Here is a 12,647-nt window from a genome sequence, read left to right as displayed (position 1 = left end):
AAAAGAGGGAAGGAAGGTCAGGTTTACCATATGGGACTTTAAGAAATGAAATTAATGATAAAAATGAAAATACTGACTTGGTAGTATTAAAGGGAGGTAGAGTATGAATACTTAATAGGAGGTTATTTTTTAAATTTCTGACTGATCTCTTTGGTTCATTGTTGTATTATATACTTATATTTTCCAGTCTCGTTTTCTTTATTCTTATATTTTTCATGTTTCTCCCATTTTTTAATACTCAGTTGACCACCCAAGCAGCCTAATTACCTAACTTCTTACTAGTAAATAACGTTTTCACTGTATCATCTGGTGAGAAGCATGGAATCCACCGTACTGTTCATTGCCTGTTTACTGTTATGTTAACTCTCCTGTTTGTGGAATTGAAACAAAATGGAGTTTGTTAAAATTCCAGACAGTTTGTAAATTTTTTTTTTCAGTTTGTAAATTTTCAAAATAAAATCCGTAATCCTTTATGTAGATTCTGTTTACTTGAATTCTGGATATGGTAGTGGTGAGTCATGGTTTATGGAATTGTCCAAAATCAAAATCTAAATTGCTGAGTCTGAATAACCCATGTATATCAAATTTGCCTATAAGTAGAATTTATTAATTCTTTTTTGTAAATTAGAAAAGCTGCTCAAGAATGGCTTACTTAGGGGACTAGAGAAAGCTGTTCTTTCAGTTGAAATATTTTCTAAAATACTCTCTGTTGTCTCGGATTCCTATCTTTGTTATCTTCGTACTTCCTTCACCTTATATCCAGAAGTTGATACACTTTTGTAGCAGTTGGATTTTCATAGTCAACAACCATATTCTTTTTAATACCCTTAAAAAGCCATATAATTTATTAAAAGTGACCCTAATTGGGGCAGCTGGATGGTGCAGTCGGTCAAGCGTGTGACTCTTGATTTTGGTGCAGGTCATGATCTCAGAGTCGTGGGGCCTCAGGCTCAGCATGGAGTCTGCTTGAGAATCTCTCTCCCTTCTGTCCTTCCCTTTGTGCTCACTCTTGCATGCAGGCTTTCTCTCTCTCTCTCTCTCTCTCTCTCTCAAATAAATAAATCTTTTTTAAAAAGTAGCTGTGAATTGGGAGGTAATCTCAAAATAATTTTCAGTTTTTGGGCTTTTTAGCCATGTGACTTGAGCAAATTTAATACTGTCTCTATTTCTTTCTGTTTTCTCACAGTGTGTCTCCTAGGGCTCGGCTCACTTTATTGGCTCCCTTACTAGAGACCTTCATTTTCTAGTTTTCCTGTAGTTATTCTTCCTTTTTAAAATCCATTTCATTCACTTTTGCCCTGATCTTGCCACCATCTACAAACCTACAAGTTGCTTCCAGAGACCTTTACTTTAGCAGTACTTTGAATGTCATCACCTGAAATTATTGCACTGGTAAGATCTTGAATTTGAAGCTTTACTCTCAGGTCATAGTCCTGTCTTCCAGCTTTCCCACTTCACTCCTACTAAATCTTTTGTTCTATCTCCTTGAAACTTGGATGTCTCCCTAGTTTTCTAATCAGCTTCTTCCTGGCTTTACTTCCTTATCCATTCTGGACTTTAAAATTCAGTGATTTTAATGGCATTCTCCTCTGCTATCAGATCTTTGACTTTCTGCTACGTTTGTCATTCCAAACAATTTTCCTGATCCCAGAAAAGTCTCCTGCTCCGTGGAAGCCAGATACTGCTTGTAAAATAACACTTGTTAAAGTCTGTTGTTAAGCCTACCTTTTATTCATTCTAGTGTTCTTCATATTGCTTAATTCTTGACTAGCTTGTATTCACTGTTTTGTTTTCCTGGTCTTCTGCTTTCAGTAGTATAATGTGGCTACTCTCTGAAACTTTTCTGGAAGAGGTCATTAGTGACTACGCATTTTCAAAATCTGGGCCTCTTTCCTCTTATTCTACTTGAATAAGATTTCTTTTTTCCTCCTTTTTATTGAAATTTTATTCTCTTCATTTTCCGGTAATTTTACCTTTTTAAGCCATTGTTTTAATAATCCTATTGGGAAAATGCATCCAGTCGTATTTATCAGTGTATCTTTAAAATATTCATCCCCATCCTTGACTCTCTATATGGAGCTCTAGGAATTTAATACCAAGGGCTGGTTTGGTCAGGGTGTGTGTGGTCTGTGGACCACAAGCAACAAGCAGGCATAGCACGTAGAAGTTTGTTAATGTAAATTATTTCCACCCCAGACTTACTAAATCAGTTTGCTGAGGCCCAGCAAGTAATTCTGATTTGCATTGAAGTTTGAGAAACATTGTTAGATTATCTACAGCTATATGACCCACAGATACTTTGCAATATCTCTGGAATAGGAAGGATATTCCCCTCATTGGAGGTATGAATGAGTGAGGAGAAAAAGCCTGATTTCTTCTATTACTGACCATTTTATTACCTCCCATGCCATTCACCCAGTGATTCTCACAGGGAAACTTGGGTGTGCTATCTTGACTTTTCCTATAATCACATTCCATATCTATGAGTAGCTGTATGTTCCAGATCAGAGTTTGCAAATTGATGGGTCACATTTGGCCCAAAGAGAAAAAATTTTTGACTCTATGCTGCATTAAATTTAAAAACATTTTTTGATCATTATTTTAAAAATGGAAGATTTTGCATAAACATCCAAACTTCTGGGTCCCCTCCCCCCAAATCCTAGGCAGTATTTCCCCACATGGCAGTGATGGACTGGAGCTAAGTAGCAGTTGCCCCCTTTAGAAATGTTTTTCTTCAGTTCCCCCCCGCCCCAATGTTCTTTCGCTTAGTCTACTTCACTATTTTATGTTACCTACTGTAGATGTTTGAGCCTGTAACTCCTGCTGCAGATCCCACCTCTTAAATATGATGCCTAAATCTATTCCTTTTATTCCCATGGTTCTCATTTAAGGCTTTGTCATTATTTTGTGAACTCCAGTCTTGGTTTCCTAACATGTCCAGTCTTCCCTCTCTAGCCCATCTCTCACATTTAGAGTCATATTGATAAAGATTTCTTTTCATATTACTCCTTATATTTAAAAACCCTGAACTACCTCCTCTTTGCTTGGAGGATAGTCTAAAAATCCTTAGCATGTATTCAGAAGCCATTATTTAGATAACCTCTTTTCCCCCCACTACTTTTTGCCTGCCTGGCCTGAGATCCAAACATAGCCTGTGCTCAGTGTTAGTTCCTTGGCATGTGCCTTAGTCTATTTGGGCTGCTACAACAAAATATCACAGATTGGGTAATTTATAAACAACAGAAATTTATTTCTCATATTTCTGGGGGCTGGAAGTCCAAGATCATGGTGCTGGCATGGTTGGTGAGGGCCTGCTTCGGGGTCACAGACTCGTCATTGTATTTTCATGTGACTGAAAGGGATAGGGTTCTCTCTGAAGCTTCTATAAGGCAGTAATCAAATTCATGAGACTTCACCCTCATGGCTTGAGTGCACTTCAAAGGCCCCACCTTCTAATACCATCAGCTGTGGGGGCTTAAGTTTTTAATATATAAATTTTGTAGGGACATAAACATTCACACCAGAGCAGGATGTTAATGGAAATTACGGGGGATAAAAGGAGATGCCAGTGCTTAAAAAGGTATAGCGAATAGTCCATTAATGATCAGTTAAACAACATTTCTTACCATGAAGTTTCTCAGAACTTTTAATATGTCATTATTACTGTGTATATTCAAGAGGAGGTCGTAAGATATAGTTCTGGCAAAATTAATTGATTGAATTCTGGGTATCATCCCTTGGAAAATATGAGATTCTACCCCACTACTTATTTTCTGATTATTCACCTTATTCTCTGCCATTCCTTTTTCTAGATCCCCTTTTATTTTGTTTCCTGGCCTGGAATGCTTTTGTCTTCTTACTCCTCCTTTATGACCAACTTAGATGACATTTTCTCAGATAACTATTTCCTTTCACCCTTCTTTCTTCTCTCCTTTTCTGGATGGTAACAATTTTCTAGTCTCATTTTTTGAATAACCATTTCATTAAACATTTTGTAGTTTTCTGAGTGCTAAAGAAAGATGAAAAGATTGATTAAACTGATAACTGCTCATGTGGAATGTATAACATATTTGTGCCTTACTTCATTTTGTGAACACCACTGTTTTAATTTTCATCACATTTTGGCTTATATTGTGGCTGCTAGTATGTTTTTTTGTGTTTTTTTTTTTTTTTTTTTTGGCTGTTAGTATGTTTTAATAAAAGATGCTATGGTCACAGTTTAAAGCAAACCATGCAGGAGGTAGAAAGTCATAACAATTCTCTCCATTCCTATTTCTCATAGGTAACTATGTTAATGCTTTTCTGTACATCTTTCTAGAAATTTGTTATGTATACACAAATGTGTGTGTGTGTATGTGTATATATATATATATATACACACCCATATATACATATGGGTAGGGTCGCTGACTCCCGGTGCAGTCAAAAATCTGCATATAATTTTTGACTCCTCCAAAACTTAACTACTAGTAGCACTGTTTACTGGAAGCCTTGCTGATAAAATAGTTAACATATCTTATATATTATATGTATTATATACTGCTTTCTTACAATAAAATGAGCAAGAGAAAATGTTATTAAGAAAATCATAAGGAAGAGAAAGTACATTTACAGCACTATATTTAAAGAAAAAAACCCATGTGTAAGTGGACCTACACAATTCAAACCCGTGTTATTCAAGGGTCGCTGTTTATCTTTTTGTCTCCTATAAATAGGGTCATATTTTCTTAGTTTTCTTGATAGTCCATTTAGACTGTTACTTAGTCTAGATCATTATTCTTTTTTTTTTCATTTTAAGTTTTTATTTAAAGTCACATATAAGGTTACTTTACTCTTGCATCTTCTCAATGGTTTCTTCCTTATATTTGCCCTTTTCCTTTCCTACATGGTGCTAGATCATTATTCTGTTTATATTTGTGTTCTTATTACACAGTACGATGCCTTGTATATTTGGAGTAATTCCATAAATGTTGGCTTTTTAAAATATGAAGGTATTGATCCTTCCCATTCTAATCTCCCTTGATTTTGTTAACTAAGTTTTAATATTGAATATATAGTAATAATTTTCAAAGTAATGCTTTCTAACCAAAATGTTAAATGATCAAATCCATTCGTAGTCGTCAGCAACCTGGTCTTCCCAAAACTGCTTGTGATTTCAGTAGTCATTTTTTTGTTTCTTGACTCTCCAGACCTCCTCAACAGTTTAAGAATTTAGTGTCTCCAAGTTCTGGGACCATTTGAGGACTTAGCTCCTTTCCATTCTGGCAGCTTCCTGTTTCTCCCCTAGGCTTTCTCTCTCCTTCCCCCTACTTCTGCCATTTCTGAGAGGATTATACAAGTGGCTACTTATGGGATTATTTCAAGATTCTGGTGAACCATCTAAACCATTTTAAAGAATAGTGTGTACTTGATGTGAACTGTAATTTCCTTTTAATATCATCTTTTGGTACCTTTGCCTCTTTAATGTTGTAATCAAATTGCTCTTGTACCTTTTATCATGGGAATTTTATGACTAAGAGTTTTCTCCTAGTTAAGAAAGAATCAAATTCATACTCTTCTCCTCTCCTTTCTTCCAATTTAGCTGTCGACAGTGTCTTGAAGAGGATGACAATAATTGGTGTGATTTTATCCTTCCGATCGTTGGCACAAGAAGCACTTAGAGATGTAAGAAACCATTATAAGTACACATCCTATAGTCAAATAATCCCTTTTAATTTCCCAGGAATTAAAAGTTACTTAAAATTCTAGTTTACATAGTTATATAAAATCAAATATATAGAAATTAGAGTTATTTAAACATTTTTAATTTTGGTTTTGAAATTGGGGTGGGAGGGTATAGCTTGTCTGGATATTGTACTACTTTTTCAACTTTACTCTTCATTGAAGCATTTCCCATTTTGGCTGTATTCAGTTTGGCATTACTCTTCTTAATACTTTAGAAAATCACGTGAAAATATTAAAAAAAAGTTATGAAAACTAGAAGTAATTGAATGGTAATATTTGATAAATTTGGGGTTCACAATTAAAAGTAACTGCATTTTTATTTGTTGTCCTGCCTAGGTCTTATCTTACCACATTCCTTTTCTTGTAAGTTCAATTGAAGATTTCAAGGATCACATTCCAAGGGAAACTGATATGAAGGTAATAAACTTTCTGTTCCAATTCTACAGTGTTTAAAATGAAATATTTGAGTTACACGTGCAATAAAACTTAATAAATTCTAAACTACTGTAAAGTGTCTATTTTAGAGTGATCAGTTAGCATGCTTGCCTTTGAAAATATATCTTTGAGGGATGCCTGGGTGGCTCAGCAGTTGAGTGTCTGCCTTTGGCTCAGGGTGTGATCCCAGGGTTCTGGGATCGAGTCCCACATCAGGCTCCCTGCAGGGAGCCTGCTTCTCCCTCTGCCTTTGTTTCTGCCACTATGTGTCTCTCATGAATAAATACATAAAATCTTAAAAAATAAAAAGTGAGAAGAAAAGAAAAAACACAATACATCTTTGAGAGCTCAGCACCAGAGTGCTACTACATAGGCATTTTGAAAGTTCATCTTCCTTGATTACCTATAGCAATGTAAAATGGGTTGGTATTGATGTTTATCCCTTTTGCTGATAGCTGTCTATACATGGCCTTAAGCAGAGTAATTTGACAAGCCCGTGAAATAAGAGTTGTTTTGTTTAATTAAAATTAAATCAGTTTTTTATAAATTGATATTAAAAAGTCTTGTAAAAGGATGTCAATTATAGGGTATGATTTTTTAAAATTTTCATATCCTGTTTTTATAAATATAGAATATTAGTAGCCATATATGAGTTTACAATTTTTGTTTTGAAATTTTTTTGATCATGAAATCCAACTCCTTATCTAACCCCAGTAATAATTAACCAGTGGTTACACATCCAGTAAGTGATCTCTTCTGTATGTTTTCTAAACTTTCATGTGTCTTGGAGAAATTATTTTGTTTCACATGTTTTAAAGCACACCGTCTGAAAAAAGTTGTTTAAACTCTCTTGTATGACACTCCGGTCTTCTCAGATTGATGCCACTCACTTCCTGAGGCTTATCTTCCATGGCTTATTCCATCCTTCTCCCATGCTACTCCCTTTCTTACACTATGCTTCTCTTCATATTTATCCTGTGAGGTAACTAGTTCTTCCTGGGTGCAATCTCACATCTGTCTGTTTCATCCTTTAATTATTTTACCTGAAAATCTTGCCCTTTTTCTATTTTCTGCCTTTGGAAATCCTGCATTTCTTTTGAGGCCAGATTCAGTTGTTCTCGTCTAAGAAATATTCGTTGATCCCCAGGCAGTAAAGGTTTTCTTTTTTATTATTATTATCAGAAAACTTTTTGTTTATCCATTGTGCAGTTACATATGTTCTGCCTTGTATTATAATTGTGTTTTTTCTCCTCAATTTATGCTAGATTGTGAACGTTTTGAAGACCTTTATTCCTTTATTTTTGTGTGTCTCACGATGCTTAGTGTACACAGTATGTAGTGTGATCGTTAGAGATCAATGATTGTCTTATGATTTTATGATTGAAAACCATTATGATTAGTACAAAGTGATTAAATGGAAACACTGTAGGAAAAAAAAGTTAAGAAAACATGAAAGAAGAATCATTCCTTGAAATACACAAGTGTGGGGATCCCTGGGTGGCTCACTGATTTAGCGCCTGCCTTCCGCCCAGGTTGTGATCCTGGAGTTCCAGAATCAAGTCCCACATCGGGCTCCCTGCATGGAGCCTACTTCTCCCTCTGCCTGTGTCTCTGACTCTCTCTCTCTCCCTCTCTCACTCTCTCTCTCTCTCTCTCTCTCGCTGAGTCTCTCATGAATAAATAAATAAAATATTTTAAAAAAATACACAGGTGTGTGAATTATGAGAATACTAATTAATATTCTAAGCAACCATCCAGCTCTCTCAGCACCCAACATAATTATGTTTAGTTTTTAGCAAACTTTCAACAGAACTTAATATTTTTTTGAAAAGACATATATTTTTAAATTTATTTTTAATTGAAATATAGTTGCCATAAAATATTACACTAGTTTCAGATGTACAACATAGTGACTCCACATTTATACACATAATGAAATGCTCACAATGGTAAGTGTAGCTGCCATCTGGCACCATACAAGGTTGCTACGTTGTTGACTTATTCCCTATGCTGTACTTTTCATTCAAGTTACTTATTTTATATCTGGAAGTTTGTTGCCTCTTAATTCTCTTCACCTGTTTGTCCAGTTCCCTTCCCTTCTGGCAACCACCAGTTCTCCAAATATATACTTTTTAATGGCTTTATTAAAATATAACTCAGATATCTTAAAATTTACTCATTTATAGTATACAATTCAGCAGATCTAAGTATACTCACAGAGCGGTGCAGCAGTCATTGCAGCCAGTTTTAGAGCATTTTCATCTCCTGGTAGGAAGCCTGTGCCCATTAGCAGTCATTCCAGAAATCTTCCTAGTCCCCAACCCTAGTTAACTACTAACCTGCCTTCTATATCTAAAGTTTGCTCTTTTTTTTTTTTTTTTAAAGATTTATTTATTTATTTTAGAGAGAGAGAATACACGTGCATGTGTGCATAGGGGAAGGGATTGCGGAAGGGCATCCTCAAACCAGCTCCCCACTGAGCACAAAGCCCTACACAGGGCTTGACCCCGTGACCCAGGAGAGGATGACCTGATCTGAAATTAAGAGTCAAGTGGTTAACACACCAAGCCACCCAGGCATCCCAAGTTTGCCTATTCTTGACACTTAATATAAATCATATGATATGTAGGCATTTGGTGCTAGCTTCTTTTACTTAGCATAATGCTTTCAAGTTTTATTCATCTTGTAGCATGTATCAGTACTTCATTTTTTATTACCGAATAGTGGTCCATTATATGGATATACCACATTTTCTTTTTCCTTTCATCAGTTGATGGACATTTGGGTGGTTTTCACTTTTTGGCTCTTATAAATAATGCTACTGTGGATATCCATATACAAGTTATTGTGTGAACATACGCTTTCCTTTTCTTGGGTATATACCAGAAGTTGGATTGCCAGGTCACATGGAAACTCTATGTGTAACCTTTTGAGAAACTGCTGGATTGTTTCCGAAGTAGTTGTACCATTTTGCATTTCAAGCAACAATGTGTGAAGGTTTCATTTTCTCCATATCCTGTCAATATTTGTTGCTGTTTGTCTTACTTATAGCCATGCTAGTATGTATGACATGGTATCTCATTGTTTTGTTACACATTTTCCTGAAACGATGAATATTGAATATTTTCATGTCCTTCGCTTGTTTTTTTCACTTGGATTTTTTGCTGTTTTAATTTTGAGATTTAAGAGTTCATTATATATTCTGGATACAAGTCTATTAACAGATACATGATTTGCAAATTTCTGTTGTACTGTGGATGTTTTTTTCATTTTCTTAATAATGTCGTCTGTGGCACAAAAGTTGTTGGTTTTGGTGAAGTCCAGTTTGTCTATTTTTGATTTGGTTGCCTCTTCTTTTTGGTGCCCTAAGAAACCATTGCCTAACCCAAGTCATAAAGATTTATATCTATATTTTCTTATAAGGATTTTATAATTTTAGTTCTTATGTTTAGGTTTATGATCCATTTTGAGTTAATTTTTGTATGTGGAGTGAGTAATGAATCACCAAAAAAAAGTTTTTCCTTTTAAAAAAAAAAAGATTTATTTGAGAAAAGGAGACTGTGCTTGCATGCACAGTGGGGAGAGGGAGAGGGAGAGGAAGAGCATCTCAAGCAGACTCATCTGCTGAGTGTAGAGTGTAATGCAGGGCTTCTCACCACCCTGAGATCATGACCTGAGCTGGAATCAAGATGCTTTACCCACTGAGCCACCCCCCTCAAATGATTTTTTTGAAACTTATTCCATGACAATTTCCATTAATTTTAAGATACACAGTTTTGCTTCATATTTTATCCTGAGGGTTTTTCTTCTAGTAGTATCAGAGGTAACCAACCGTGTAGGTGGTTTTTAACTGAAGTATTGAACAGAGTATTGTAAATACTTGAAATCCATATGTGAGAACCAAAAAGAATTACTTTAGTCATTAGAAATTCCTTTATCAGGTTTTAAATCATTACTCCTTAAAAATCTGTTGTGGAGCACATGGATGGCTTAGTTGGTTGAACATGCAACTCTTGATCTCTGGGTTGTGAGTTCAAGTCCCACGGTGGGCATAGAGCTTGCTTGAAAAAAAAAATCTATTAGGATAAGTAATTTAGGGATCCCTGGGTGGCGCAGCGGTTTGGCGCCTGCCTTTGGCCCAGGTCGCGATCCTGGAGACCCGGGATCGAGTCCCACGTCAGGCTCCCGGTGCATGGAGCCTGCTTCTCCCTCTGCCTATGTCTCTGCCTCTCTCTCTCTCTCTGACTATCATACAAAAAAAAAAAAAAAAAAAGATAAGTAATTTACTAGCTATGATATGATGAGGCATTGAACCACCCCAATTTCTCATTAAATAAGTATGAATGTAAATAAAAGTTCAGTGATTTTGATTCACTTTTGTTCATTTATTCATCTCTTTTGGCTTGATATTTTACATCCATGCTTCCAAGAAAAATAATGTTAGGATGATTTTGTTGGTATTTGCCACAGAGAGTATACAAACTTTCTTTAGTATGACAATAGGAAGTTCAAATAAGCAGTACGTCATGAAGTAATAACTCAGTTTTTCATTGTAGGCTGGGTGTGCTGTGGTTCCTATTTCAGCCACGTTTTGAAATTCTCTAGTGTTCTTATAGGTAGATTCTAATTTAAACAGTATATCTTTTCTTAGTAAAGTGAGATTTCTTAGAAATTTGCTAAAATATTTCTTACTCTATAATTCTTACATATTTCATCAGGTTGCAATGAATGTGTATGAGTTATCATCAGCTGCTGGATTACCTTGCGAGATTGATCCTGCCTTGGTGGTAGCTCTCTCCTCACAAAAATCAGGTAAAATGCATTAGTAAATACATATCAGTCTTAGTTAAAATTATCAGGGCAATACAGATACAGGTATGCAGGTTGTGGCACTATTCAAATACCCACTTAATGTCATATTTGCCTTTTTTTTTTTTTTTTTTTTGGTAGTTGGAATATAGCAATGTAGAAGAGACAAAAATCCCTGTTTTCTGGAACTTATGTTTTAGCATAGTCATCATACAGATGATACTTAAGCCATAAGACTAGATGGAATTTCTAAGGTTAGTTAGCATAAATGCAGAAGTAAGAGGGATCAGGGTCTGAGCCTTAGGATACTTTCAACTTCAAGAACTCAGGAAGAAAAGGAGTAATTACCAGAAAAGAAGCTGAGAAAGAAGGATGGATGAAGGAGAAAAAAAACTAGGAAAGAGGAGCTTCCAGCAAAGTGGAGAGAGAATGATCAGCTATGTAGAATTAATGGGTAATGCTGCCAAAAGCAGTTACAGTGGAGTTTTCAGAGCAAAAGGCTGATTAGAGAGGTCTTAAGACAGAACACGAGAAAAGGAATTGGAAATAAGTATAAAATAACTCTATCAAAGAGTTTTACTATAAAAGGGAACAAAGAAATGAAATTACAGTAGCCAGAGGCAGGAATAAAATCAAGAGAAGGATTTTTTTCAGGTGAGAGAGTAACAGCATTTGCGTACTGATGGAGATGGACCAGTAGGTAGCAAAATTGATACCTGGAAAAGGGTGTCCTGTTTTCACTGGACTAGAGCTATTTACCAGTCAGTGCATCATTGTGTTATATTTAAAAGATTTTAAAACCGGGTAGCCCCGGTGGCGCAGCAGTTTGGCCCTGCCTGCAGCCTGGGGCGTGATCCTGGAGACCCTGGATCGAGTCCCACGTCGAGCTCCCTGCATGGAGCCTGCTTCTCCTTCTGCCTGTGTCTCTGCCTCTCTCTCTCCCTTTGTGTCTCTATGAATAAATGAATAAATAAAATCTTTTTTAAAAAAAGATTTTAAAACCAGGTCTTCGAAATATAGTACCCAGAATGCTCTAGATATTTCTAAATTTGTCTCCAAAGTAGGTAACATTTTATCTGTTTCTGATACTAAAATGCCCTTCCCTATCCCGTTGTACTCAGCATGTTTGGCTGGGCTCATCAGTTCTTTTTTTATTTAACACTGCTTTTTGTTTTATCATTCGTGCAATATGTTAATTATGGTCACATGAGCAGTTGCCATTATTACTCGTTTGGCTACAGCTCTATTTTTCATAGCCAAATTTTTAAGACCTATTCTGGCTCTTATGTTCAATTCTTACATATGCGTGGTAGGGTGAATAGTAGAGTAACTAGAATTTCCCAGGCACCAAATTCAAGTGCCGAGGTGTGACCTAGAGTTCTAGTACACATTACAGTAAATATTTTAGAAAGGATTATGTCTTCAAGGACTTAGAGCAGTGCTAGTTATTTTCATTTATGACTGGTTCCTTCTGTCTTTTAGAATGGAGAGGTTGGAAATCCAGTCCACTTTCCACACTTATGTCTTTTAAATAGTAATTTTTTAATTACATCTATTTAAGGATTTTTTAGGAAGATTTTACAGAGTAATTTATGAGATAATTTTCTAAACTGTAGTACACAGTTATCTTATGAAATAATAATTTATCAGTTTTCAGTTAGGAAATTTTAGGATTCCAC

At 35.7% G+C, this 12,647-nt stretch overlaps 1 protein-coding gene across 4 annotated transcripts in view; it reads left to right on the top strand.

Moving 5' to 3' along the window:
* NCKAP1 (NCK associated protein 1) overlaps positions 1-12,647 on the top strand; it is a 103,400-nt gene that overhangs the window by 87,321 nt on the left and 3,432 nt on the right. For all 4 annotated transcript variants that reach the window (XM_038585048.1, XM_038585047.1, XM_038585046.1 and 1 more), the window contains 3 exons: positions 5,582-5,664; positions 6,061-6,141; positions 10,878-10,971. In XM_038585048.1, coding sequence (XP_038440976.1) covers positions 5,582-5,664; positions 6,061-6,141; positions 10,878-10,971 — 258 coding nt within the window. The remainder of the gene's footprint in view (positions 1-5,581; positions 5,665-6,060; positions 6,142-10,877; positions 10,972-12,647) is intronic.

The sequence above is a fragment of the Canis lupus genome, chromosome 36 (assembly GCF_011100685.1).
Source record: "Canis lupus familiaris isolate Mischka breed German Shepherd chromosome 36, alternate assembly UU_Cfam_GSD_1.0, whole genome shotgun sequence".
Lineage (NCBI taxonomy): Eukaryota > Metazoa > Chordata > Mammalia > Carnivora > Canidae > Canis > Canis lupus.
Note: the sequence above shows the minus strand (reverse complement) of the source record. Positions and strands in the feature narration are given on the sequence as shown.